The sequence below is a fragment of the Oncorhynchus masou genome, chromosome 12 (assembly GCF_036934945.1).
Source record: "Oncorhynchus masou masou isolate Uvic2021 chromosome 12, UVic_Omas_1.1, whole genome shotgun sequence".
Taxonomy (NCBI): Eukaryota; Metazoa; Chordata; class Actinopteri; order Salmoniformes; family Salmonidae; genus Oncorhynchus; species Oncorhynchus masou.
In genome coordinates this window covers 49,799,235-49,819,946 of record NC_088223.1, presented here as the reverse complement: position 1 = coordinate 49,819,946, position 20,712 = coordinate 49,799,235, and the positions used below count along the sequence as shown (strand labels likewise).

Below are 20,712 nucleotides of genomic sequence, written 5' to 3'. Positions count from 1 at the left end.
GTGTATATCAGAGCTGTGTGTAAGTTGACTATTCAAACAATTTGGATTTTTCTACACATTGTTTCCTATAAAAACAAGAAGTGATGCAGTCAGTCTCTCCTCAGCTCTTAGCCAAGAGAGACTGGCATGCATAGCATTTATATCAGCCCTCTGATTATAATGAAGAGCAAAACGTGCTGCTCTGTTCTGGGCCATCTGCAGCTTAACTAGGTCTTTCCTTGCAGCACTGGACCACACGACTGGACAATAATCAAGATTAGACTAAATTAGAGCCTGCAGAACCCGCTTTTTGGAGAGTGGTGTCACAAAAGCAGAGCATCTCTTTATTACGGCCAGACCTCTCCCCATCTTTACAACTATTGAATACATATGTTTTGACCATGACAGTTTACAATCTATGGTAACGCCAAGTAATTTAGTCTCCTCAACTTGTTCAACAGTCACACCATTCTTTACCAGATTCAGCTGAGGTCTAGAACTTAAGGAATGCTCCTAGTTTTAGAAATGTTCAGGACCATTACTGGCCACCCATTATTACTGGCCACCCATTCCAAAATAAACTGCAACTCTTTGTTAAGGGTTTCAGTGACTTCATTAGCTGTGGTTGCTGATGTGTATATGGTTGAATCATCAGCATACATGGACACACATGCTTTGTTTAATGCCAGTGGCAGGTCATTGGTAAAAATAGAAAAGAGTAGAGGGCCTAGAGAGCTGCCCTGCGGTACACCACACTACATATTTGACATTAGAGAAACTTCCATTAAGGAAATGCATGAATACAATGCATGAATGCAATTGCTCACTGTTTGTTATTGGCATTTCCTGCCTAAGTTTGCCCACTTTGCCAATTAAATAATAATTAAAATAATTGGCAACATCAAATGGTTTTGTGATAAATAAGCCATCTGATTCGATGAAAGATGGAGTTGAATTTGTCTTTCTGCCCATAATTTCATTTAAAGTACTCCAACGTTTTTTCCCATCATTCTTTATATCATTGATCTTGGCTTCATAATACAGTTTTTTCTTCTTTTTGTTGAGTTTAGTCAAATAATTTCTCAATTTGCAATAAGTAAGCCTGCAATGTGCAGGCAGATTTATTAGCCACTCCTGTTGCCCCATCTCTTTCAACCATACAGTTATTCAATTCCTCATCATTCCATGGAGCCTTAACAGTTCTAACAGTCAGTTTCTTAACAGGTGCATGTTTATCAATAATTGAAAGAAGCAATTTCATAAATTCATCAAGTGCAGCGCCAGGATGCTCCTCATAATGGATTCTTCAATCAAAATGAGCTGTTTTCTGTCATGCTGTTCCTTATTTTTATCTTAGTGTATTTCTGTATTGTTTTAGTGTTTCATCATAGTGAAGACGTAAAGCTAAGGTTTGTTTTCTGGTTCTCTGTGTTTTTAGTTGGATTACGTTTCTTAGGTTTTTACATTCTTCATCAAACCATTTCTCATTGTTGTTAGTTGTCTTAGGTTTCATGCCAGAATGTTTATTTGATATGTTAGCTGATAGGTCAGATATATTGTTCAAGCTTCCTACTGCTACGTTTACACCTTCACTGTTGCAGGAAAACAGTTTGTCCAAGTAGTTGTCTAGGAGGGATTGGATTTGTTGTTGTCTAATTGTTTCTTGATATGTTTCTACACTACCTTCCTTTCATATACAGCATTTCTTAATAGTGTGCAGTTTGTTTGGCTTCGATGCCTTCAATGTTGATTATTGCTCTGTTTAAGTAGATTGTGGTTTCGCTGTGATCTGATAGTGGTGTCAGTGGGCTGACTGTGAACGCTCTGAGAGACTCTGGGTTGAGGTTGGTTACAAAGTAGTCTACAGTACTACTGCCAAGAAATGAGCTATAGGTGTACCTGCCGTAGGAGTCCCCTCGAAGCCTACCATTGACTATGTACACATACCCAATGTGTAACAGAGCTGCAGGAGTTGTGACCCTTTTTTGTTGGTTATGTTGCCGTAGTTGTCTCTGGGGGGCATATGGGGGACATAATGCTGTCTTCTCCAGGTAGGTGTTTGTCCCACTGGGTGTTGAGGCTATCAGGTTCTTGTCCAGTTCTGGCATTTAGGTCATGTTTAGATCATTCATACCATGTTTCTTGTAGGATAACAATGTCTGTATTTCTAATTTCTTTGGTGAAGTCCAGGTTCCTGTTCTTTAGGCCAAGGGCAGATGACTTCAGGCAATTGGATATTCCAAGATGGTAGTGACGGCTTTGGGTTCCAAGTGTCCAATGTTGTTAGTCATGTGGTTTGGCCTCAGACCAGTAATTGTGAGAAGAGCCTGCTGAGCATATGATACATGCCATTGGCTAGGGTAAGAGTGGAGTGAGGGGCATAGATCTGTTCTGAGGGGGCCTTTATGGGGTGTGGGCATGGTTGGCTTGGGGGGCTATTGATTGGTTGGGGTTGGGGTGTGGAAGTGGCTGGTGGTGCTGTGCTCTGGATGTAGGTCCTCTGGTTCTCTCACACTATCTCTCTCTCTCTCTCTCTCTCTCTCTCTCTCTCTCTCCCACCTCTCTCTTTACCATTCTCACTCTCTGGTTATCTCTCTCTCTTGCGCCCTCTCTCTCGGCAATAATTGCTTTAAGGTGGCGATATGGTTCTTCTGTTGTAGTCATGCTCAATGCTCTTAACTGAAAAAAACATGCTTATTTTTTTCATAATATACAACATTTAAAACGGTCAAACTCTATTCACAACAGTATTCAGTTGGTAAGACACATTCAGTAAATACTAGGAATAGATTGTCCACCATCTACAGTGCCTTGCGAAAGTATTCGGCCCCCTTGAACTTTGCGACCTTTTGCCACATTTCAGGCTTCAAACATAAAGATATAAAACTGTATTTTTTTTGTGAAGAATCAACAACAAGTGGGACACAATCATGAAGTGGAACGACATTTATTGGATATTTCAAACTTTTTTAACAAATCAAAAACTGAAAAATTGGGCGTGCAAAATTATTCATCCCCTTTACTTTCAGTGCAGCAAACTCTCTCCAGAAGTTCAGTGAGGATCTCTGAATGATCCAATGTTGACCTAAATAACTAATGATGATAAATACAATCCACCTGTGTGTAATCAAGTCTCCGTATAAATGCACCTGCACTGTGATAGTCTCAGAGGTCCGTTAAAAGCGCAAAGAGCATCATGAAGAACAAGGAACACACCAGGCAGGTCCGAGATACTGTTGTGAAGAAGTTTAAAGCCGGATTTGGATACAAAAAGATTTCCCAAGCTATAAACATCCCAAGGAGCACTGTGCAAGCGATAATATTGAAATGGAAGGAGTATCAGACCACTGCAAATCTACCAAGACCTGGCCGTCCCTCTAAACTTTCAGCTCATACAAGGAGAAGACTGATCAGAGATGCAGCCAAGAGGCCCATGATCACTCTGGATGAACTGCAGAGATCTACAGCTGAGGTGGGAGACTCTGTCCATAGGACAACAATCAGTCGTATATTGCACAAATCTGGCCTTTATGGAAGAGTGGCAAGAAGAAAGCCATTTCTTAAAGTTATCCATAAAAAGTGTCGTTTAAAGTTTGCCACAAGCCACCTGGGAGACACACCAAACATGTGGAAGAAGGTGCTCTGGTCAGATGAAACCAAAATTGAACTTTTTTGCAACAATGCAAAACGTTATGTTTAGCGTAAAAGCAACACAGCTCATCACCCTGACCACACCATCCCCATTGTCAAACATGGTGGTGGCAGCATCATGGCTTGGGCCTGCTTTTCTTCAGCAGGGACAGGGAAGATGGTTAAAATTGATGGGAAGATGGATGGAGCCAAATACAGGTCCATTCTGGAAGAAAACCTGATGGAGTCTGCAAAAGACCTGAAACTGGGACGGAGATTTGTCTTCCAACAAGACAATGATCCAAAACATAAAGCAAAATCTACAATGGAATGGTTCAAAAATAAACATATCCAGGTGTTAGAATGGCCAAGTCAAAGTCCAGACCTGAATCCAATCGAGAATCTGTGGAAAGAACTGAAAACTGCTGTTCACAAATGCTCTCCATCCAACCTCACTGAGCTCGAGCTGTTTTGCAAGGAGGAATGGGAAAAAAATCAGTCTCTCGATGTGCAAAACTGATAGAGACATACCCCAAGCGACTTACAGCTGTAATCCAGCAAAAGGTGGCGCTACAAAGTATTAACTTAAGGGGGCTGAATAATTTTGCACGCCCAATTTTTCAGTTTTTGATTTGTTAAAAAAGTTTGAAATATCCAATAAATGTCGTTCCACTTCATGATTGTGTCCCACTTGTTGTTGATTCTTCACAAAAAAAAATACAGTTTTATATCTTTATGTTTGAAGCCTGAAATGTGGCAAAAGGTCGCAAAGTTCAAGGGGGGCGAATACTTTCGCAAGGCACTGTATGTGTTATCAAGGCAGAAAAGAGAAATAGGCAAATGAACAATTCGATTTAGAGCAATAAAGAAATTGAATAATTTATCTGAGCAAACCAGAAACATTTCAATATATAAATTCAAACAATACTTTAAAACCATTGAAATATAATACATAGGAAAGTTGTGCTGGAATATGGTAGAGGAATAATCACTCTATCTTCTAGACTGTATTTATCTGGTCAATATGTCAGTCTGTTTGTAACAGTGTGTTAAACAAGAAAATGTGATTGTATTATAAATTGCATTTTTATGTTAAAGGACTCCTGGAAGATTAGTCGGAATTTAGACTAAAAGAGATCCTCATCAAATCAAAATCTCTCTCTCTCTCTCTCACACACACACACACACACACACACACACACACACACACACACACACACACACACACACACACACACACACACACACACACACACACACACACACACACACACACACACACACACAGTGAGTCCTATAGAAAATATTGCTCACACACAGCATGGCACAGGGAAATGCATTCTTTTGTAGAAAATGATAAAGGACATAATTCGTATTATTTACATGAATTTGATTTTGCAGTTGACGTGAAATGCGCGTGACAGTGACACTGACACACCCCTATTCTGAGTGGACGCAAGTGCGTTCAAGGTGTTGCAGACAGACAGCGCAGCCTGTTACTGGTGATGGGTATTCCGAGTCTTTTCGGTGAACCGGATCATTTGGCTCCTTTCACCTAAAAAGAGCCGTTCATTTGGCTACCAAACGGCTATTCGTTCAGTCGTGCTTGCAAAGTGACCTTAAACCATAAAAAAATAGCCAATCTCTAATTTAATGCCTAAAACGTTGCCTACCATTAGGTCAGATCGTGAAATGCGAGTTCAACTATATTTTTACCAGACCAAATATATGAACAAATATAATGCAATGGAAAAAAATAGCGTTGATCAGAATGAGGCTCTCTCCTCACTATATGGTTCCGGCATTGAGGAATGACCATCTTCAGATAATGTTTTTATAATTTGTCTGCAGATAATCGATGTCTGCAGCTGAAAAAAGCAACAGTAACAGTATGCAAATAAGGGAGCCAAATGGACGGCTTTTTCACCGATGCAATTCGATTCCCAACGTTCACCAAAAACAGCCGTTCAAAAAGAGCCGTTCGTTCGTAATCACTACCTGCTACCCACCCGGCCACTGCAATGCGATGCTGCGGCTGCTCACTACTGCCGAGAGTCCCGCGCAGTACTGATGGAGGGAGGGAAGTTGTGAGGCGGCGAGATATCCCCTTAAAATAGGGTGATATCCCCTAGAAAGGCCAACCCAAAACCATGGCGGAGGCCAATCCTTTTAGGGGACTGCCCCGTTTGCGGAGGGCCGCGGTAAGATGTTTACGATATAAGTATTTATTTGATGTTTCCCGAAATTAGGAATCAGGATCTGTCTATTGCAGCATAGCGAGGCGAACACTGCTTGGCCGGAATGTGCCCTACTGCGGCATCAGCTAGAAATCGCATGCGACTTAAGGCATATACAAATGTCAGATAACACTCGAGTTTCTGTCTGTTCTAGTAAGCGTGAATTTCAAAAATAGTTTACATAGTTGCACGTCTATACATGTGTTTGGAGATGTGGGGGGGTCGGACAGGACATGCCAATGACAAATGGTGTGTATGATGAGTCTTGCGGGATAACAACAGTAACATTAGTTGAAACAGGTCTTTAGGCATTGAAGAGTGATATAACCTAGTGTTTGTTATAGGAGGGTATTATCTTCAGTGTTATCTTTATCGACAGAGAGTTAATGAATATTGTATGACCTTAAAATATTATTGCAGTAGCCTAGTTGCATTTCTACAGCTGTCTGTATGTATCCGTCTGCATCCTTCATATACAGTTAGCTAATAACTGATATAGCCTATTGTACTATATTTGCTCTGTAGTTCACCACAGGGCATCACAGGCACCACAGCCAATTCCTACTTTGGCCGCCTTTCCTTCCAGTTCTCTGCTGCCAATGACTGGAACGAATTGCAAACATCACTGAAGCTGTTGTTTGTGTCACGCTGCATTGCTTTATCTTGGCCAGGTTGCAGTTGTAAATGAGAACTTGTTCTCAACTGCCCTACCTGGTTAAATAAAGGTGTACCGTAAGCAAGGTATTTCACTGGCACAGCAGTGTGGTTGCAAACGATGGAGACAGTAGTTTTGGTAGAGCTGAATTATACCAAAAAACTGTCTCTCATAATACATGCATTATGTGATGGTATTAGGGGTCTATTTGAGATGTGTAAAAGGCCAAAAAACTGTTGATATGCATGTTTCTGATCTGTGCTGCAGTGGTCAAACTAATCTTCAGCATGTCTCCACTAGGATTGACTGAGTGTGAGGGAAAGCTGATAGGCTTGGTGTCGCCTGGTGTGTTTCATTGATCACCTGTCCCGCAGACATTCAGATTGACTTTGCCTTATATCTATTTGCATTCACGCTGCTGCTCAAAGCTGCCCCTTGGATCACAGTGGCCTGTACATGGAAGTACATCTCCAATTGGCCTACGCAAAGTTCCTTTACTGAAGTCTTATTCACTTTTAGTGCTGAGCCTGAGGTGCATTTGCCTCACACATCTGGAGAGTCTGACATAGAACAACAGCTAGTTGGTCACAGGGATGTTATAAGAGTCTAAGGACCTCCACTGCTGTTGCAGTATGATGGAGGGGTTGCAGTATGATGTTGGAGGTGTTGCAGTATGATTTTGGAGGCGTTGCAGTATGATGTTGGAGGCGTTGCAGTATGATGTTGGAGGTGTTGCAGTATGATGTCGGAGGTGTTGCAGTATGATGTCGGAGGTGTTGCAGTATGATGTTGGAGGCGTTGCAGTATGATGTTGGAGGTGTTGTAGTATGATATCGGAGGTGTTGCAGTATGATGGAGGTGTTGCAGTATGATGTCGGAGGTGTTCCAGTATGGTGTTGAAGGTTTTGCAAAATGATGTTGGAGGCATTGCAGTATGATGTCCGAGGTGTTGCAGTATGATGTCGGAAGGCGTTGCAGTATGATGTCGGAGGTGTTGCACTATGATGTTGGAGGTGTTGCAGTATGATGTCGGAGGTGTTGCAGTATGATGTTAGAGTTGTTGCAGTATGATGTCGGAGGTGTTGCAGTATGGTGTTGGAGGCGTTGCAGTATGATGTCAGAGGTGTTGCAGTATTATGTTTGAGACGATGGAGTATGATGTCGGAGGTGTTGCAGTATGGTGTCGGAGGCGTTGCAGTATGATGTTGGAGGTGTTGCAGTATGATGTCGGAGGTCTTGCAGTATGATGTCGGAGGTGTTGCAGTATGATGGAGGTGTTGCAGTATGATGTCGGAGGTGTTGCAGTATGATGTCGGAGTTGTTGCCGTATGATTTCGGAGGCATTGCAGTATGATGTCGGAGGTGTTGCAGTATGATGTCGGAGGCGTTGCAGTATGATGTCGGAGGCGTTGCAGTATGATGTCGGAGTCGGAGGGCCTGCTGTTACGGAGTCCAGTTGATAGGTGTCTGTCTTTATTCCTTTATCCAATATATCATACTGAAACAGATGCAGTATAATGTTGGAGGTGTTGCAGTATGATGTCGGAGGCGTTGCAGTATGATGTTGGAGGTGTTGCAGTATGATGTCGGAGGTCTTGCAGTATGATGTCGGAGGTGTTGCAGTATGATGGAGGTGTTGCAGTATGATGTCGGAGGTGTTGCAGTATGATGTCGGAGTTGTTGCCGTATGATTTCGGAGGCATTGCAGTATGATGTCGGAGGTGTTGCAGTATGATGTCGGAGGCGTTGCAGTATGATGTCGGAGGCGTTGCAGTATGATGTCGGAGGGCCTGCTGTTACGGAGTCCAGTTGATAGGTGTCTGTCTTTATTCCTTTATCCAATATATCATACTGAAACAGATGCAGTATAATGTTGGAGGTGTTGCAGTATGATGTCGGAGGTGTTGCAGTATGATGTTGGAGGTGTTGCAGTATGATGTCGGAGGTGTTGCAGTATGATGGAGGTGTTGCAGTATGATGTCGGAGGTGTTGCAGTATGATGTCGGAGGTGTTGCAGTATGATGTTGGAGGCGTTGCAGTATGATGTTGGCGGTGTTGTAGTGTGATGTTGGAGGGCCTGCTGTTACGGAGTCTAGTTGATAGGTGTCTGTCTTTATTCCTTTATCCAACATATCATACTGAAACAGATGCAGTATAATGTTGGAGGTGTTGCAGTATGATGTCGGAGGTGTTGCAGTATGATGTTGGAGGTGTTGCAGTATGATGTCATAGGTGTTGCAGTATGATGGAGGTGTTGCAGTATGATGTCGGAGTTGTTGCCGTATGATGTCGGAGGTGTTGCAGTATGGTGTCGGAGGCGTTGCAGTATGATGTCGGAGGTGTTGCAGTATGATGTTGGAGGTGTTGCAGTATGATGTTGGAGACGATGGAGTATGATGTCGGAGGTGTTGCAGTATGGTGTCAGAGGCGTTGCAGTATGATGTCGGAGGTGTTGCAGTATGATGTTGGAGGCGTTGCAGTATGATGTTGGCGGTGTTGTAGTGTGATGTTGGAGGGCCTGCTGTTACGGAGTCTAGTTGATAGGTGTCTGTCTTTATTTCTTTATGCAACATATCATACTGAAACAGATGCAGTATAATGTTGGAGGTGTTGCAGTATGATGTCGTAGGTGTTGCAGTATGATGGAGGTGTTGCAGTATGATGTCGGAGTTGTTGCCGTATGATGTCGGAGGTGTTGCAGTATGGTGTCGGAGGCGTTGCAGTATGATGTCGGAGGTGTTGCAGTATGATGTTGGAGGTGTTGCAGTATGATGTTGGAGACGATGGAGTATGATGTCGGAGGTGTTGCAGTATGGTGTCGGAGGCGTTGCAGTATGATGTCGGAAGCATTGCAGTATGATGTTCGAGGCGTTGCAGTATGATGTCAGAGGCGTTGCAGTATGATGTCGAAGGGCGTTGCTGTTACGGAGTCTAGTTGAGAGGTGTCTGTCTTTATTCCTTTATCCAACATATCCTACTGAAACAGATGCAGTATAATGTTGGAGGTGTTGCAGTATGATGTCGGAGGGCGTTGCAGTATGATGTCGGAGGTGTTGCAGTATGATGTTGGAGGCGTTGCAGTATGATGTTGGCGGTGTTGTAGTGTGATGTTGGAGGGCCTGCTGTTACGGAGTCTAGTTGATAGGTGTCTGTCTTTATTCCTTTATCCAACATATCATACTGAAACAGATGCAGTATAATGTTGGAGGTGTTGCAGTATGATGTCGTAGGTGTTGCAGTATGATGGAGGTGTTGCAGTATGATGTCGGAGTTGTTGCCTTATGATGTCGGAGGTGTTGCAGTATGGTGTCGGAGGCGTTGCAGTATGGTGTCGGAGGCGTTGCAGTATGATGTCGGAGGTGTTGCAGTATGATGTTGGAGGTGTTGCAGTATGATGTTGGAGACGATGGAGTATGATGTCGGAGGTGTTGCAGTATGGTGTCGGAGGCGTTGCAGTATGATGTCGGAAGCATTGCAGTATGATGTTCGAGGCGTTGCAGTATGATGTCAGAGGCGTTGCAGTATGATGTCGAAGGGCGTTGCTGTTACGGAGTCTAGTTGATCGGTGTCTGTCTTTATTCCTTTATCCAACATATCCTACTGAAACAGATGCAGTATGATGTTGGAGGCGTTGCAGTATGATGTTGGCGGTGTTGTAGTGTGATGTTGGAGTTGTTGCAGTATGATGTTGGAGGCATTGCAGTATGATGTTGGAGGTGTTACAGTATGATGTTGGAGGTGTTGCAGTATGATGTTGGAGGGCGTTGCAGTATGATGTTGGAGGCGTTGCCGTATGATGTTGGAGGTGTTGCAGTATGATGTTGGAGGTGTTGCAGTATGATGTTGGAAGTGTTGCAGTATGATGTCGGAGGTGTTGCAGTATGATGTCGGAGGTGTTGCAGTATGATGTCGGAGGCGTTGCAGTATGATGTTGGAGGGTGTTGCAATATGATGTAGGAGGGTGTTGCAGTATGATGTTGGAGGTGTTGCAGTATGATGTTGGAGGGCGTTGCAATATGATGTTGGAGGGTGTTGCAGTATGATGTAGGAGGGTGTTGCAGTATGATGTTGGAGGTGTTGCAGTATGATGTTGGAGGTGTTGCAGTATGATGTTGGAGGCATTGCAGAATGATGCTGGAGGTGTTGCAGTATGATGTTAGAGGTGTTGCAGTATGTTGTGAGTTTCTCTGCTATTCCAGAGACAGTAGAAGGTTTCTATTTGACCGGTATTTCTCCTCTTTCTCTATCACTTGTTTATTTTAGTCATCATGTAGAGACAATACTTGTCATACTTGTTTTGCAATGCTTTAAAATGAACCGGAACCTATTTTCCAGTGGACAGAATTAGAACAACTTGGCCAAATTAGAGCCCATTACATTCATCCAGAGCCATATAGTTAACGTGTAAAATATGTATCAAAATATATCTCTGCATTCATCTATCCATGCAACATATGGGTTAACATTTCTACCAAACATCAACATGCGCGCTGGATGCGCGCTGTGCTAAGAAGCAGTGCGGCTTGGTTGGGTTGTGTTTCGGAGGACACGTGGCTTTCGACCTTCGTCTCTCCCAAGCCCTACGGGAGTTGTAGTGATGAGACAAGATAGTAGCTACTAACAGTTGGATACCACGAAATTGGGGGGAAAAAGGGGGTAAAAAAAATAAATAATAATAAAATCAAATAAACATGCTGACTTAGGTTTATTCACTTGTCTATTGCGATAGGGAGGAGGGCTTTATGTAAGAGTTATCTAATGAGCTAAGAAGGTCAAACGCTGTGAACGTCCACACTTACTGAGTAGGATGAAAACTAAAGAAGAACCGCTTGAGAACGGTAGTGAGGCAATAACCAAGTAGGAATTAAACAGAGCAGGCTGACACAACAGTCATGCCACACAGGCAATAAGGTCCAATGATATCAATTATCTTAACTGTTGTTCTCTTCTCCTGCTGTCTTCTTGCTGCAGATGTCCTTCCCGGGGAATCTCCACCTGGTGTTGGTTCTGCGGCCCACCAGCCTCCTGCAGAGTCCCTCAGGCACCGGCACTGACTTGGGCTTCCGCTTCAGCCAGGATGACTTCATGCTCAAGATGCCGGTAAGAAGTGGAAAATGACGAAACCAAGGCTTGTTTGAAATGTTGAGCAAATACCCGTAACAGAAAGTGGTTAAGGGGCCGTATTCGGGCGATCCCAGTAGTTGTTTCAACAGTCGGACAATATCAGGGGCTGTGGAGAACTCTCTTAGGTTGTGTTTACCCACACTCTCTCTCTAAGATGTATTACTGTAAGGTGAGGAGTGATTATGATCGATTCTGGTTGTCACGGTGGTTTTGTGCTGTACACCTCGGTCTGCTACTCTGCGTTCTTCCACAGGTGGTTATGCTCAGTTCGGTTACGGACCTGCTTCGCTACATCGATGAGAACCAGCTGACCTCAGAGTTTGGTGGAACTCTGGACTACTGCCATAGTGACTGGGTTGTCCTTCGTACGGTAAACATGCTGTCCCACGGTGTCACCTGAAGCAACACATCGATTTATAGGCAGACCTGGTATTTTGGTACACGGACCTTCGTCAACAACATGTAGACAATTACACCGCAAAGCAGCCTAGATGTGCAGTGTGGCAGAGTACATGACAATATCGGTGTTTATGGTATAAGGCAAGACGTTCATTACTCTTTGTCTCCCTCTGTAGGCTATTGAGAGCTTTGCCGTGACTGTCAAGGAGATAGCCCAGTTGCTGCAGTCGTTCGGCACCGAGCTCGCCGAGACCGAGCTTCCAGATGAGGCCGACGCCATCGAGTTCCTCCTCAGATCCCACACTGACAAATACAGGCAGCTGAAAGTAAGACACGCCTCCCATCACAACCTCGGAACTATTCAGAGTTTTTGTTGTTGTTGTCGCAAGGCCGTAGTAGTGCATGTTGCTGTGATGTCCCGTGAATAACTGAATGGCAACGATTGCAGGATGACATCAGGTCAGTGATGCGGGAGGGCCGTCACTTGCTCTCCAACCTAGAAGCCGCCAAGGCAGCTAAAACTGATGGCCAGGAGGACAAAGATATCAAACAGGACTGGGACACGGTGCAGAGGTACAGTACACTGTTAAAAAAAAGATGGTTCAGACAATTGTGTTTCTTCACATGCCGTTGGTGTGTATAGTTTCATTTATCTCGTGTTGTCTTTGCGGTAGCCATGGGATGGGGTTCTGGAGGAGTTATTGTTTTGATAAAGTGTTTGACCTTTAGCTTGTGTACCATCTGTTTTCTTCAGGCTTCTGGCCCAACTACGGGACATGGAGATGGCTTTTGATGGCTTTTTTGAGAAGCATCACCTGAAACTGCAGCAGTACCTTCAGCTGATGAGATATGAGATGAGCTTTCATGAGGTACAGCCAGTTTACAGTGGTAAAAGGGAAAAGTGTCAATCTGTACTATTTCCTACATTTAGTGCCAAAGGTCAAACCTCCTTTTTGCTGTTGCTCAGATGGAGGAGATCCTGGACCAGCTGTCTGGTCAGGAGAAGGAGGTCGCTGCCGTGGGCGGGACTGTGGTCCAGACAGAACAGCTATTAAAAGATCTGGAGTCACTGGACACCCGCGCACAGGTCAGGGTCCCACGACACAAACAAACCTCTTGACCCTTATCGAGTACATCTTGAGATTTCTGACAGAAAAACGTAAACTGCTCCAGATAGGTGCACCTATGTTGGGGATCCTTGACTGTTTTTTGTTGTTGTGTGATTGTGGTGGTTGTCAGGAAGAAATGGGCCGCGCCCAGATCATCATCCTGCGCGGCCACCAGCTGGCCACCGGTCACCACTACGCTCTGGCCCTGATCGTCCAGCGGTGCAACGAGCTGCGGCACCACTGTGACGTGCTGACCACCGCTATCCGAGCCAAACGGGCTACCCTCACCCGCATACGCCACCTGCTGCTGCGTCTGGAAGAGGCATGCGAGCGCACGCACCACACACACACACACGCACACAATTGTAACCCCCATCCTCCCATATCCACTCATAAAGCTTGTAGAGTCTGTGATGTCTGTGATGGTCAGTGTGTCATGCTTCCATGCGTCTCTCTGTGTGTGTGTGTGTCTGTGTTTGTGTGTCTATATCCGCCTTCAGGCCCGGCGCTGGTGTGACGAGGGGGCTTACCTCTTAGCCAATCAGCTGGTGGATAAGTTCCAGTCCAAGGAGGGAGCTCAGGGAGCGCTGCAGGATATAGAGAGACTCCAGGAGGAGACACCGTTGTGTCTGAGCCAAAGCCCTGATGTCCTCAGTCTGGAGTTTGAGGCCATCCTGACCCCTCAGCTAGAGGTATGCATCCCTGTGCCATAGTGTGTTCTTTGGTATCAGTCACATTTCCACCCAGCCTGGCTCCAAGTCATACCGTGCCATTTCCTCCCGTTATCACCGTATCATTTCATCCCAAAGCTCTTTGGTGCGACGACAACATCCTGTCGACACGGCAAACTTGATACGTACTCTAATTCTACAACTGCCACAAGCGTAGGGTATTACTATCAACAACCTGCTGTTGCCAGCACTTTCCACCTTTCTCTTCCCTCATGCAGATCCAATACGCCTGTCGATCTCTATCAGTAATCTCTCTCTCTCTCTCTCTCTCTCTCTCTCTCTCTCTCTCTCTGTCTCTCTCTCTATCTCAGTCTCAGATTGGGGTGGCCACTGAGAAGCTGTCTGCCATGCAGAGAATGATCCACAACAGACAGGCATGTCTGAGGAAGCTGGCTGACATTCAGGTGCGGCCCATCCAGCTGGTGGCCCCTCGGCCTGAGCACTCTCCCGGTGTAAATCCCCTCTCTTCTCCCCCAAACACAGTACGTTACCATAAATACACAACCACAAAACTCTTACCGAGGCCTAACGGACGCTGAATGTGAGTTAGTTCTGGTACTCTGATTATTAGGTGTGTGAGAAAAGGTTTTTCAAGGATGATAGTGGACATTCAGCAGCCTGTCTTCCTCAGATCAAGTGTTCATACTTGAAGTAATAGTCTTTTTTTATTTTTTATAATCATTCTGTGCATTTTCATGCCTGCAGGTGTAGATTTCAACTCGGTTCTCAACTCAAGGTTCTCTTTTGACCTCTTACCTGGCAAGAGGGCAGCTCGGAAAAGCCCTCGAAAGGTGAGAGTTGGGTTGTGACACCTACAGATCAGAAGGTTCCTTAAGACCCACTGCATTCATCAAGTGTCTGACACGAACGAGACCTGTATTAATATAGGCCTTTGGCTACGTGGTTGTTTCGAACCGGAACACGTCCGTTTTTTCCCCAATCGACGATTCGAATGGGATTCGTTTTACCAAACTGCCCCGGGAAATATATCATTTTTCTCAATTCAAAATGGACCATCGTGACGGGAGACAGGATGCTGTTCTAGGTGTGAATATATTTCGACTTACATGCGTGAACTGTATGCAGTCATTCAATTAGCTGACGTAATTGCCAATTGATCAATTCATTGGCACAATATCATCCTCTTAATCTTTCAAAAGAGAAATAGGCACTGCCCGCTGGTTGAGTCAACGTCGTATCCACGTCATTGTAATAAAAGGACGTTGAACCGAAGTGGAATAGACGTTGAGTTAAAGTCTGTGCCCAGCAGGCGAGAAAGTTGGTACATGACAAAGCAGATCCAACATCTGTACGCTACGCGCGTGGCGCTTTGTTTTAAGACTGCGTGCAGCACCTGTAACATCCCTCAAAACACCGGGATGACGATGCACACGGAATAAGTAGTAGCAGAGAACCTGGGGAGTCTGGAATAATAACCTACCTGCCAAGTAAAAATGACTGACATGGCAGATACGGACAAGACTAAAATGACGGATGTGGTGTTTTGTGCTCGTGCTGGTAATTACATTACCCGACCATCCCAACCTCCCCCGTCCCAATAGGGCTATAGAATGTCCCTCCTTTACATTTCATGTCAACACGATTTGCATTTTCTCCAGTGTGGGATAGCATTTTTTTATTTTTAATCTGACCTCCACATCATCTTTGTCCTACAGAGTGGCTTATCACTGTTTCAGCTTGTCATGTTGACTAAATTCATTCTTGCCCTCTCTCTCTCTCTCTCCCCCTCCAGATTGAGGTGATGCATGACTATGAGGAGAACCGCAACTCTCTCTCCTACGGCCAGGAGGGAGAGGAGAACCCAGACCAGCTGAAACGGTGAAACAGCACCCCACTCATCATCAGTCTGCATGTACTGTCTGATTCCAGCTTGGTTTCATCAACTGTTTATCTGTCTTTGTCTGTTATCTGCCTAGAAAATGTAATTGCATTTCATTTAATAAAGGAATTTCCCTTACTGGTGCCTCTCTGTCTCTCTCTCTCTCTCTCTCTGTGCATCTTGCTGACTGTGCTTTGTGTCTTCAGACACATAATCAAAGAGCTTATTGAGACAGAGAGGATCTATGTAGAGGAGCTGCTCTCTGTCTTGCTGGTAAGGTGTTTCATTTAACAGTTGCACAGACACACAAACCATCCCAAAGGGTACAATATTTAAAAAAAAACAAGTCTTCATTTCTGTAGGGTTACAGGGCAGAGATGGATAACCCCGCCCTCTCCAACCTACTGCCCTCTGCCCTGCGCAGCAAAAAGGAGGTCCTCTTCGGGAATATGCCAGAGATCTACAAATTCCATAGCAGGCAAGGAAGTGCACAAACACTCGCTCTTTCACACGCAGTGAGGCACTGATAAGCAAAAGCTCTGTTTTTACAGTGAGGAGAGTATTGATTGAAGTCATGCCTCTCCTCTCTACAGGACCTTCCTCCAGGACTTGGAGGGGTGCCTGGAGACTCCCGAGAGGGTTGGAGCATGCTTTCTACGACGGGTGAGCAAGCTTCTGATCACCCCTCTCTGACTTCATGTGGTATGGGGGTCATCAGGCAGAGCCCCCTGTAAACCCTCTACAGTCAGTTGGCTTGGTTTTGACATTTTCTCTGTCCGTTTCAGAAAGAAAAGTTCCAGGTGTACGAGCGTTACTGTCAGAACAAGCCGCACTCCGAGTTGCTATGGAGACAGTGCTCTGCTTCCCTCTTCTTCCAGGTAAGTGGACTGCCAAACTGTTTTTTTTTTCATTGAAGAGAGATGCACTTCCCCTTACCCCCCACTTTTGAATCCCCTTTCACGTGTTGATAAAAGTGATGTAGTTTTTACGAACGTTGCGTCTTCTGCATACATTTGAACGATTTCTTCAGTCTTTACTCTCCATCCTGTGCAGGAGTGTCAGAAGAAGCTGGAGCACAAACTGGGGTTGGACTCGTACCTCCTAAAGCCTGTCCAGAGACTGACTAAGTACCAGCTGCTGCTGAAGGTAGGGCTTGGGCTCAGCCGACATCTTGACTTACATGGTCCGTGTGTGTGCTTTAACATTCCATTTGAACACATTGGGGCCTTCCGGGCTCCTGTCTTCCCCGACAGGAGCTGTTGAAGCACAGCGCAGACAGTGATTATATCTCTGAGCTGCAGGGGGCACTAGAGTCCATGCTGGATCTCCTCAAGTCTGTCAACGACTCCATGCACCAGATTGCCATCACAGGTTATGAGGTAAAGCATGTGACTGAGAGAATGTATGAGTGACTAAGTGAGAATGAATGAGAAAGGGACAGATGTGCATCTTGTTTTTCTCTCTGTGAATTTTGTAATGATTATGTCTTACCACATCCCAACATGCTGGGTTGTGTTGTGTCTGGCTGTGTCCTCAGGGGGAGCTGAGTGACCTGGGCCGGGTGCTGATGCAGGGCTCCTTCAGTGTGTGGATCAGCCATAAGAGGGGCCCGACGAGGATGAAGGCCCGTTTCAAACCCATGCAGAGGCACCTCTTCCTGCATGAGCACGCTCTGCTCTTCTGCAAGCGCCGTGAGGAGCATGGGGAGGGCCACGACCGCACCCCCTTCTACAGCTTCAAGCACTGCCTGAGGGTAAGGCACGTCCAGCACTTCTGTTCTTATCATATGGACACGCGTTCGCTTTGATTAAAGGGACAGTCAACACACTCGGGGTGGTGAATTGTGTTTTCTCTGCAGATGAGTGCTGTTGGCATCACTGAGAATGTCAAAGGAGACGTGAAGAAGTTTGAGCTCTGGTACAGTGGCAGAGAGGAGGTGTACGTTGTTCAGGTGAGGGCCACATTATGTATCGTTTGATTTTGATGCTCTTGTGCTCTCAGTTTAGTCTGTGCCTTGGCAAGTGATGGAGTGGGCTTGGTCTGGGCTTCTTACTTCATATGTATTCACTGTATTCTAGTCAAGGCTCACCCTAAACAACTACTGCTGTGCCCGCCTTTTCTATTCCTACGCTGTCCATAATGTCTATACACACACCATCCTGTACATTGATATTCCGGACACTGACATTGCTCGTCCGGACATTCCTCAATTTTTTCATTTTATGTTTGGTCGAAACACAAGCATTTCGCGGCACCCGCGATAACATCTGCAAGATGTGTACGCTGCCAATACAGTTTGGTTTGATTTGACTCGCTGACACACACGCGGTACTGATGCCCGTGCCTGTGTTCCCCAGGCCCCGACGTTCCAGATCAAGATCACCTGGCTCACCGAGATCAGGAAAATTCTCACCAACCAGCAGAGGCTCCTCCAAGGTTTCTACTTTGCGTCTACTTGTCTGTCAGCTTCCATGTTGGGTGTGTTATCCATTCCCCTTGTCTTCTATTGTGGTGTGATGTGACTCGTCTGTCTGCATGCCAGTAGTTTGGTTAAACTACCTGGAGGTCTAAAATCACTTTTATCTGCCCTCTGCCCTCTGCCCCCCCCCCCTCCCCTCTCCCCTCTCCCTCTCTCAGAAGACATTCCCCCTAGTCAACTCTCAGAGCAGACTCCTCTGTCTCCTCCCTCTACTGACAGGTGATGCTCTTTGCATGTCCTCTCACATCCTCTCATGTTCTCTCATGTCCCCGTGTCTCACAATTTGCATGATGAACAAAGAGAACGTTGGGGATTTCCTGGAAATGTTTGGAAATGAGCGTGCGATTCGCTTGTGGTCGATTCCAATCATAGCTTGGTTTCAACTCATCTCCAGCCTAGTGACTCCCGAAATGTCAAGCTTGTTTCTCTGGCATTGGTCTGGAGAACGGTGTGACTTAGCCAGTGCCTGAGGCCAAGCTTGTGACCATGTGGATGTTGTGTTTCTGCCCCCCGTTCCTTTGCGACGCGGGACAGTCTGGCTCATATGTCGGTGTGCATGCCGTGGAGTCCCAGGCAGATCACTGGCTGCTCAGGTTGTTTTGATGTCCTTCCTCACAGTAAGCCTCCAGACCAGTCCCTCAGCACGGAGGAGGCCGAGTCGTCCGGCCGCACCAGCCCCGTCCTCACAGACCCCGTGGTCTTCTCCCCTCAGCCCCAGCACAACAATCGACGCAGTGAGTATGCGTGGAAAACAGCAACCATTTTGTCTCACACACTTTAGTAGCAAAGTAGACTCCAAGTCTACTGGCCAATTGGGGCCGGTCGGTGAGGTTTTGACACTGAAAAGTCCAGCATGTCTTCGCAGTGGAATTGTGTTTTTGTCATCAGTGGGAAGGTTTTGAAAGTGAGAGGCCTTTGACTTGCAGGGAGGGTTGTAATCAAGAGCTTCTCTATGTAAAACGTAGGTTGGCCTGGCACCTCCCACTCAGTGGACATCTGTGAGGGTCCGGAGGACTGGAGCACCACTGACTTGTCCAACCTGTCAGACTCTGACGAGGAGGACGACCCTACTCCACTGGTGAGCCGGTCTAAACGTCACCTGGCGTTGTATTGTCAAGTGTTCCTGCAAAACAGTTTGTGGACGTAATTGGACATTGGAGTTAGAGCACGATGTAAAATACGAGGCTATTGTCAGTCTGTTTTTCTGTTTATCTGGTCTTAAGGGGACATGCTTTCCTCTCACAGGTTCCTGGGAGGTACAGGGCCCTGGTGGAAAGTAGTGTGTGCAGTACAGATGACCTCATCATTAAGTGCGGCGATGTCATCCAGCTGCTGGATCAGGACACTGTAGGGAAGTGGTGAGAAGCCCCGTTACTAACATCACTACCGCTGTTGCTGTTGCTGTTGCTTGCTGTCGTTACTACAGCAGTACTCCTGATTCTCTCTCTGTCAGGCTCGTGAGGAATGTCAGTCGTTGTGATGAGGGTCGGGTCTCAGCTGATAACCTGCACAGGATTCTGGGAGAGAGTGGCCGTGCCCACTCAGGCAGGATGGAAGGTGAGGGGCTCCCCGTGGACCAGTAGTAGAGCTCACTTTTCTGGTGTTTGTAGCTATTAGCATGGATGAATAAGATGTCCTCATATCCACAAACATACTTGCACATTACGACCTTACTACCTGTTTGTTTCTCTACATACCTGCACATTACGACCTTACTACCTGTGTGTTTCTCTACATACCTGCACATTACGACCTTACTACCTGTGTGTTTCTCTTTCAGGGAATCAGAAAACCCGGAAGCTCAGCTCTCTCTGAATGAAGCACGTGCCATCCACCCTCCGTCCGGACACAACCTCTGACCCCACAACTGTCGTCCTGACATCCTTCCCATCCAAGGTCGTCTTTCCTGGAGTCTCCAGGGGCCTTGAACATGCTGCCAGAGACCGACCAGTCATCAATCAAACCAGAGGATCTGAAGGGTCGGCTTCTTTTAACCGTCCATCTCCGGAAATGTATAATAATCACCACCATATTAATACCATGACGATAAAACCACAAGGACGTCTTTTTACATTTCCTCCAGAGGGTGCATGTGTTGCCGTGGGTAACGTCCCTACCCACGTCAAGCAAACAACCTCGAGCACAAGGCAGCGGACTGAGTCTACTTTCCGACCCCCGGGCAGCATCACAACATCAACCTTAAAGAACTGTCACCCCGGGAGATAGGATCTCCATGTCTTCATTTTCCTGGATGAGATGCATGAACTGTTTCTAGTCCACTTTATAAATACATTTACTTAGTAAATGACTGTTTTACTTCTGTTACAGTGAATGTGAATCCAATCTCTCTCTCTCTCTTTTTTTTTTTTTACATTTGTGTATTGCTATCATGGTTCATGATAGACCATAACGGATTTCAACATATCGTCAATACCAGGTTATGTGCCAAAACATGCTATTGTACAGTTTCCCTGTCTGCTTTATTTGTTAGAACAGCCTCATTTTGTACCACTCATTTACTATGGTAAA

The 20,712-nt window shown here is 45.6% G+C and overlaps 1 protein-coding gene across 1 annotated transcript; it reads left to right on the top strand.

The window, feature by feature from the left end:
* Positions 1-5,638: 5,638 nt before the first annotated feature.
* On the top strand, positions 5,639-20,540 carry LOC135550281 (proto-oncogene DBL). The gene is given in 28 exon segments (XM_064980942.1): positions 5,639-5,810; positions 11,473-11,601; positions 11,879-11,995; positions 12,201-12,350; positions 12,473-12,597; positions 12,779-12,893; positions 12,992-13,111; positions 13,264-13,455; positions 13,634-13,825; positions 14,176-14,311; positions 14,314-14,346; positions 14,570-14,655; positions 15,618-15,703; positions 15,911-15,977; positions 16,067-16,182; positions 16,298-16,367; positions 16,490-16,582; positions 16,758-16,850; positions 16,958-17,083; positions 17,242-17,457; positions 17,563-17,655; positions 18,062-18,182; positions 18,342-18,402; positions 18,802-18,917; positions 19,149-19,261; positions 19,429-19,541; positions 19,637-19,740; positions 19,964-20,540. Coding segments are annotated over 28 exon segments (3,069 nt in total). The 5' UTR covers positions 5,639-5,759; the 3' UTR covers positions 19,999-20,540.
* The last annotated feature ends 172 nt before the right edge of the window (positions 20,541-20,712 follow it).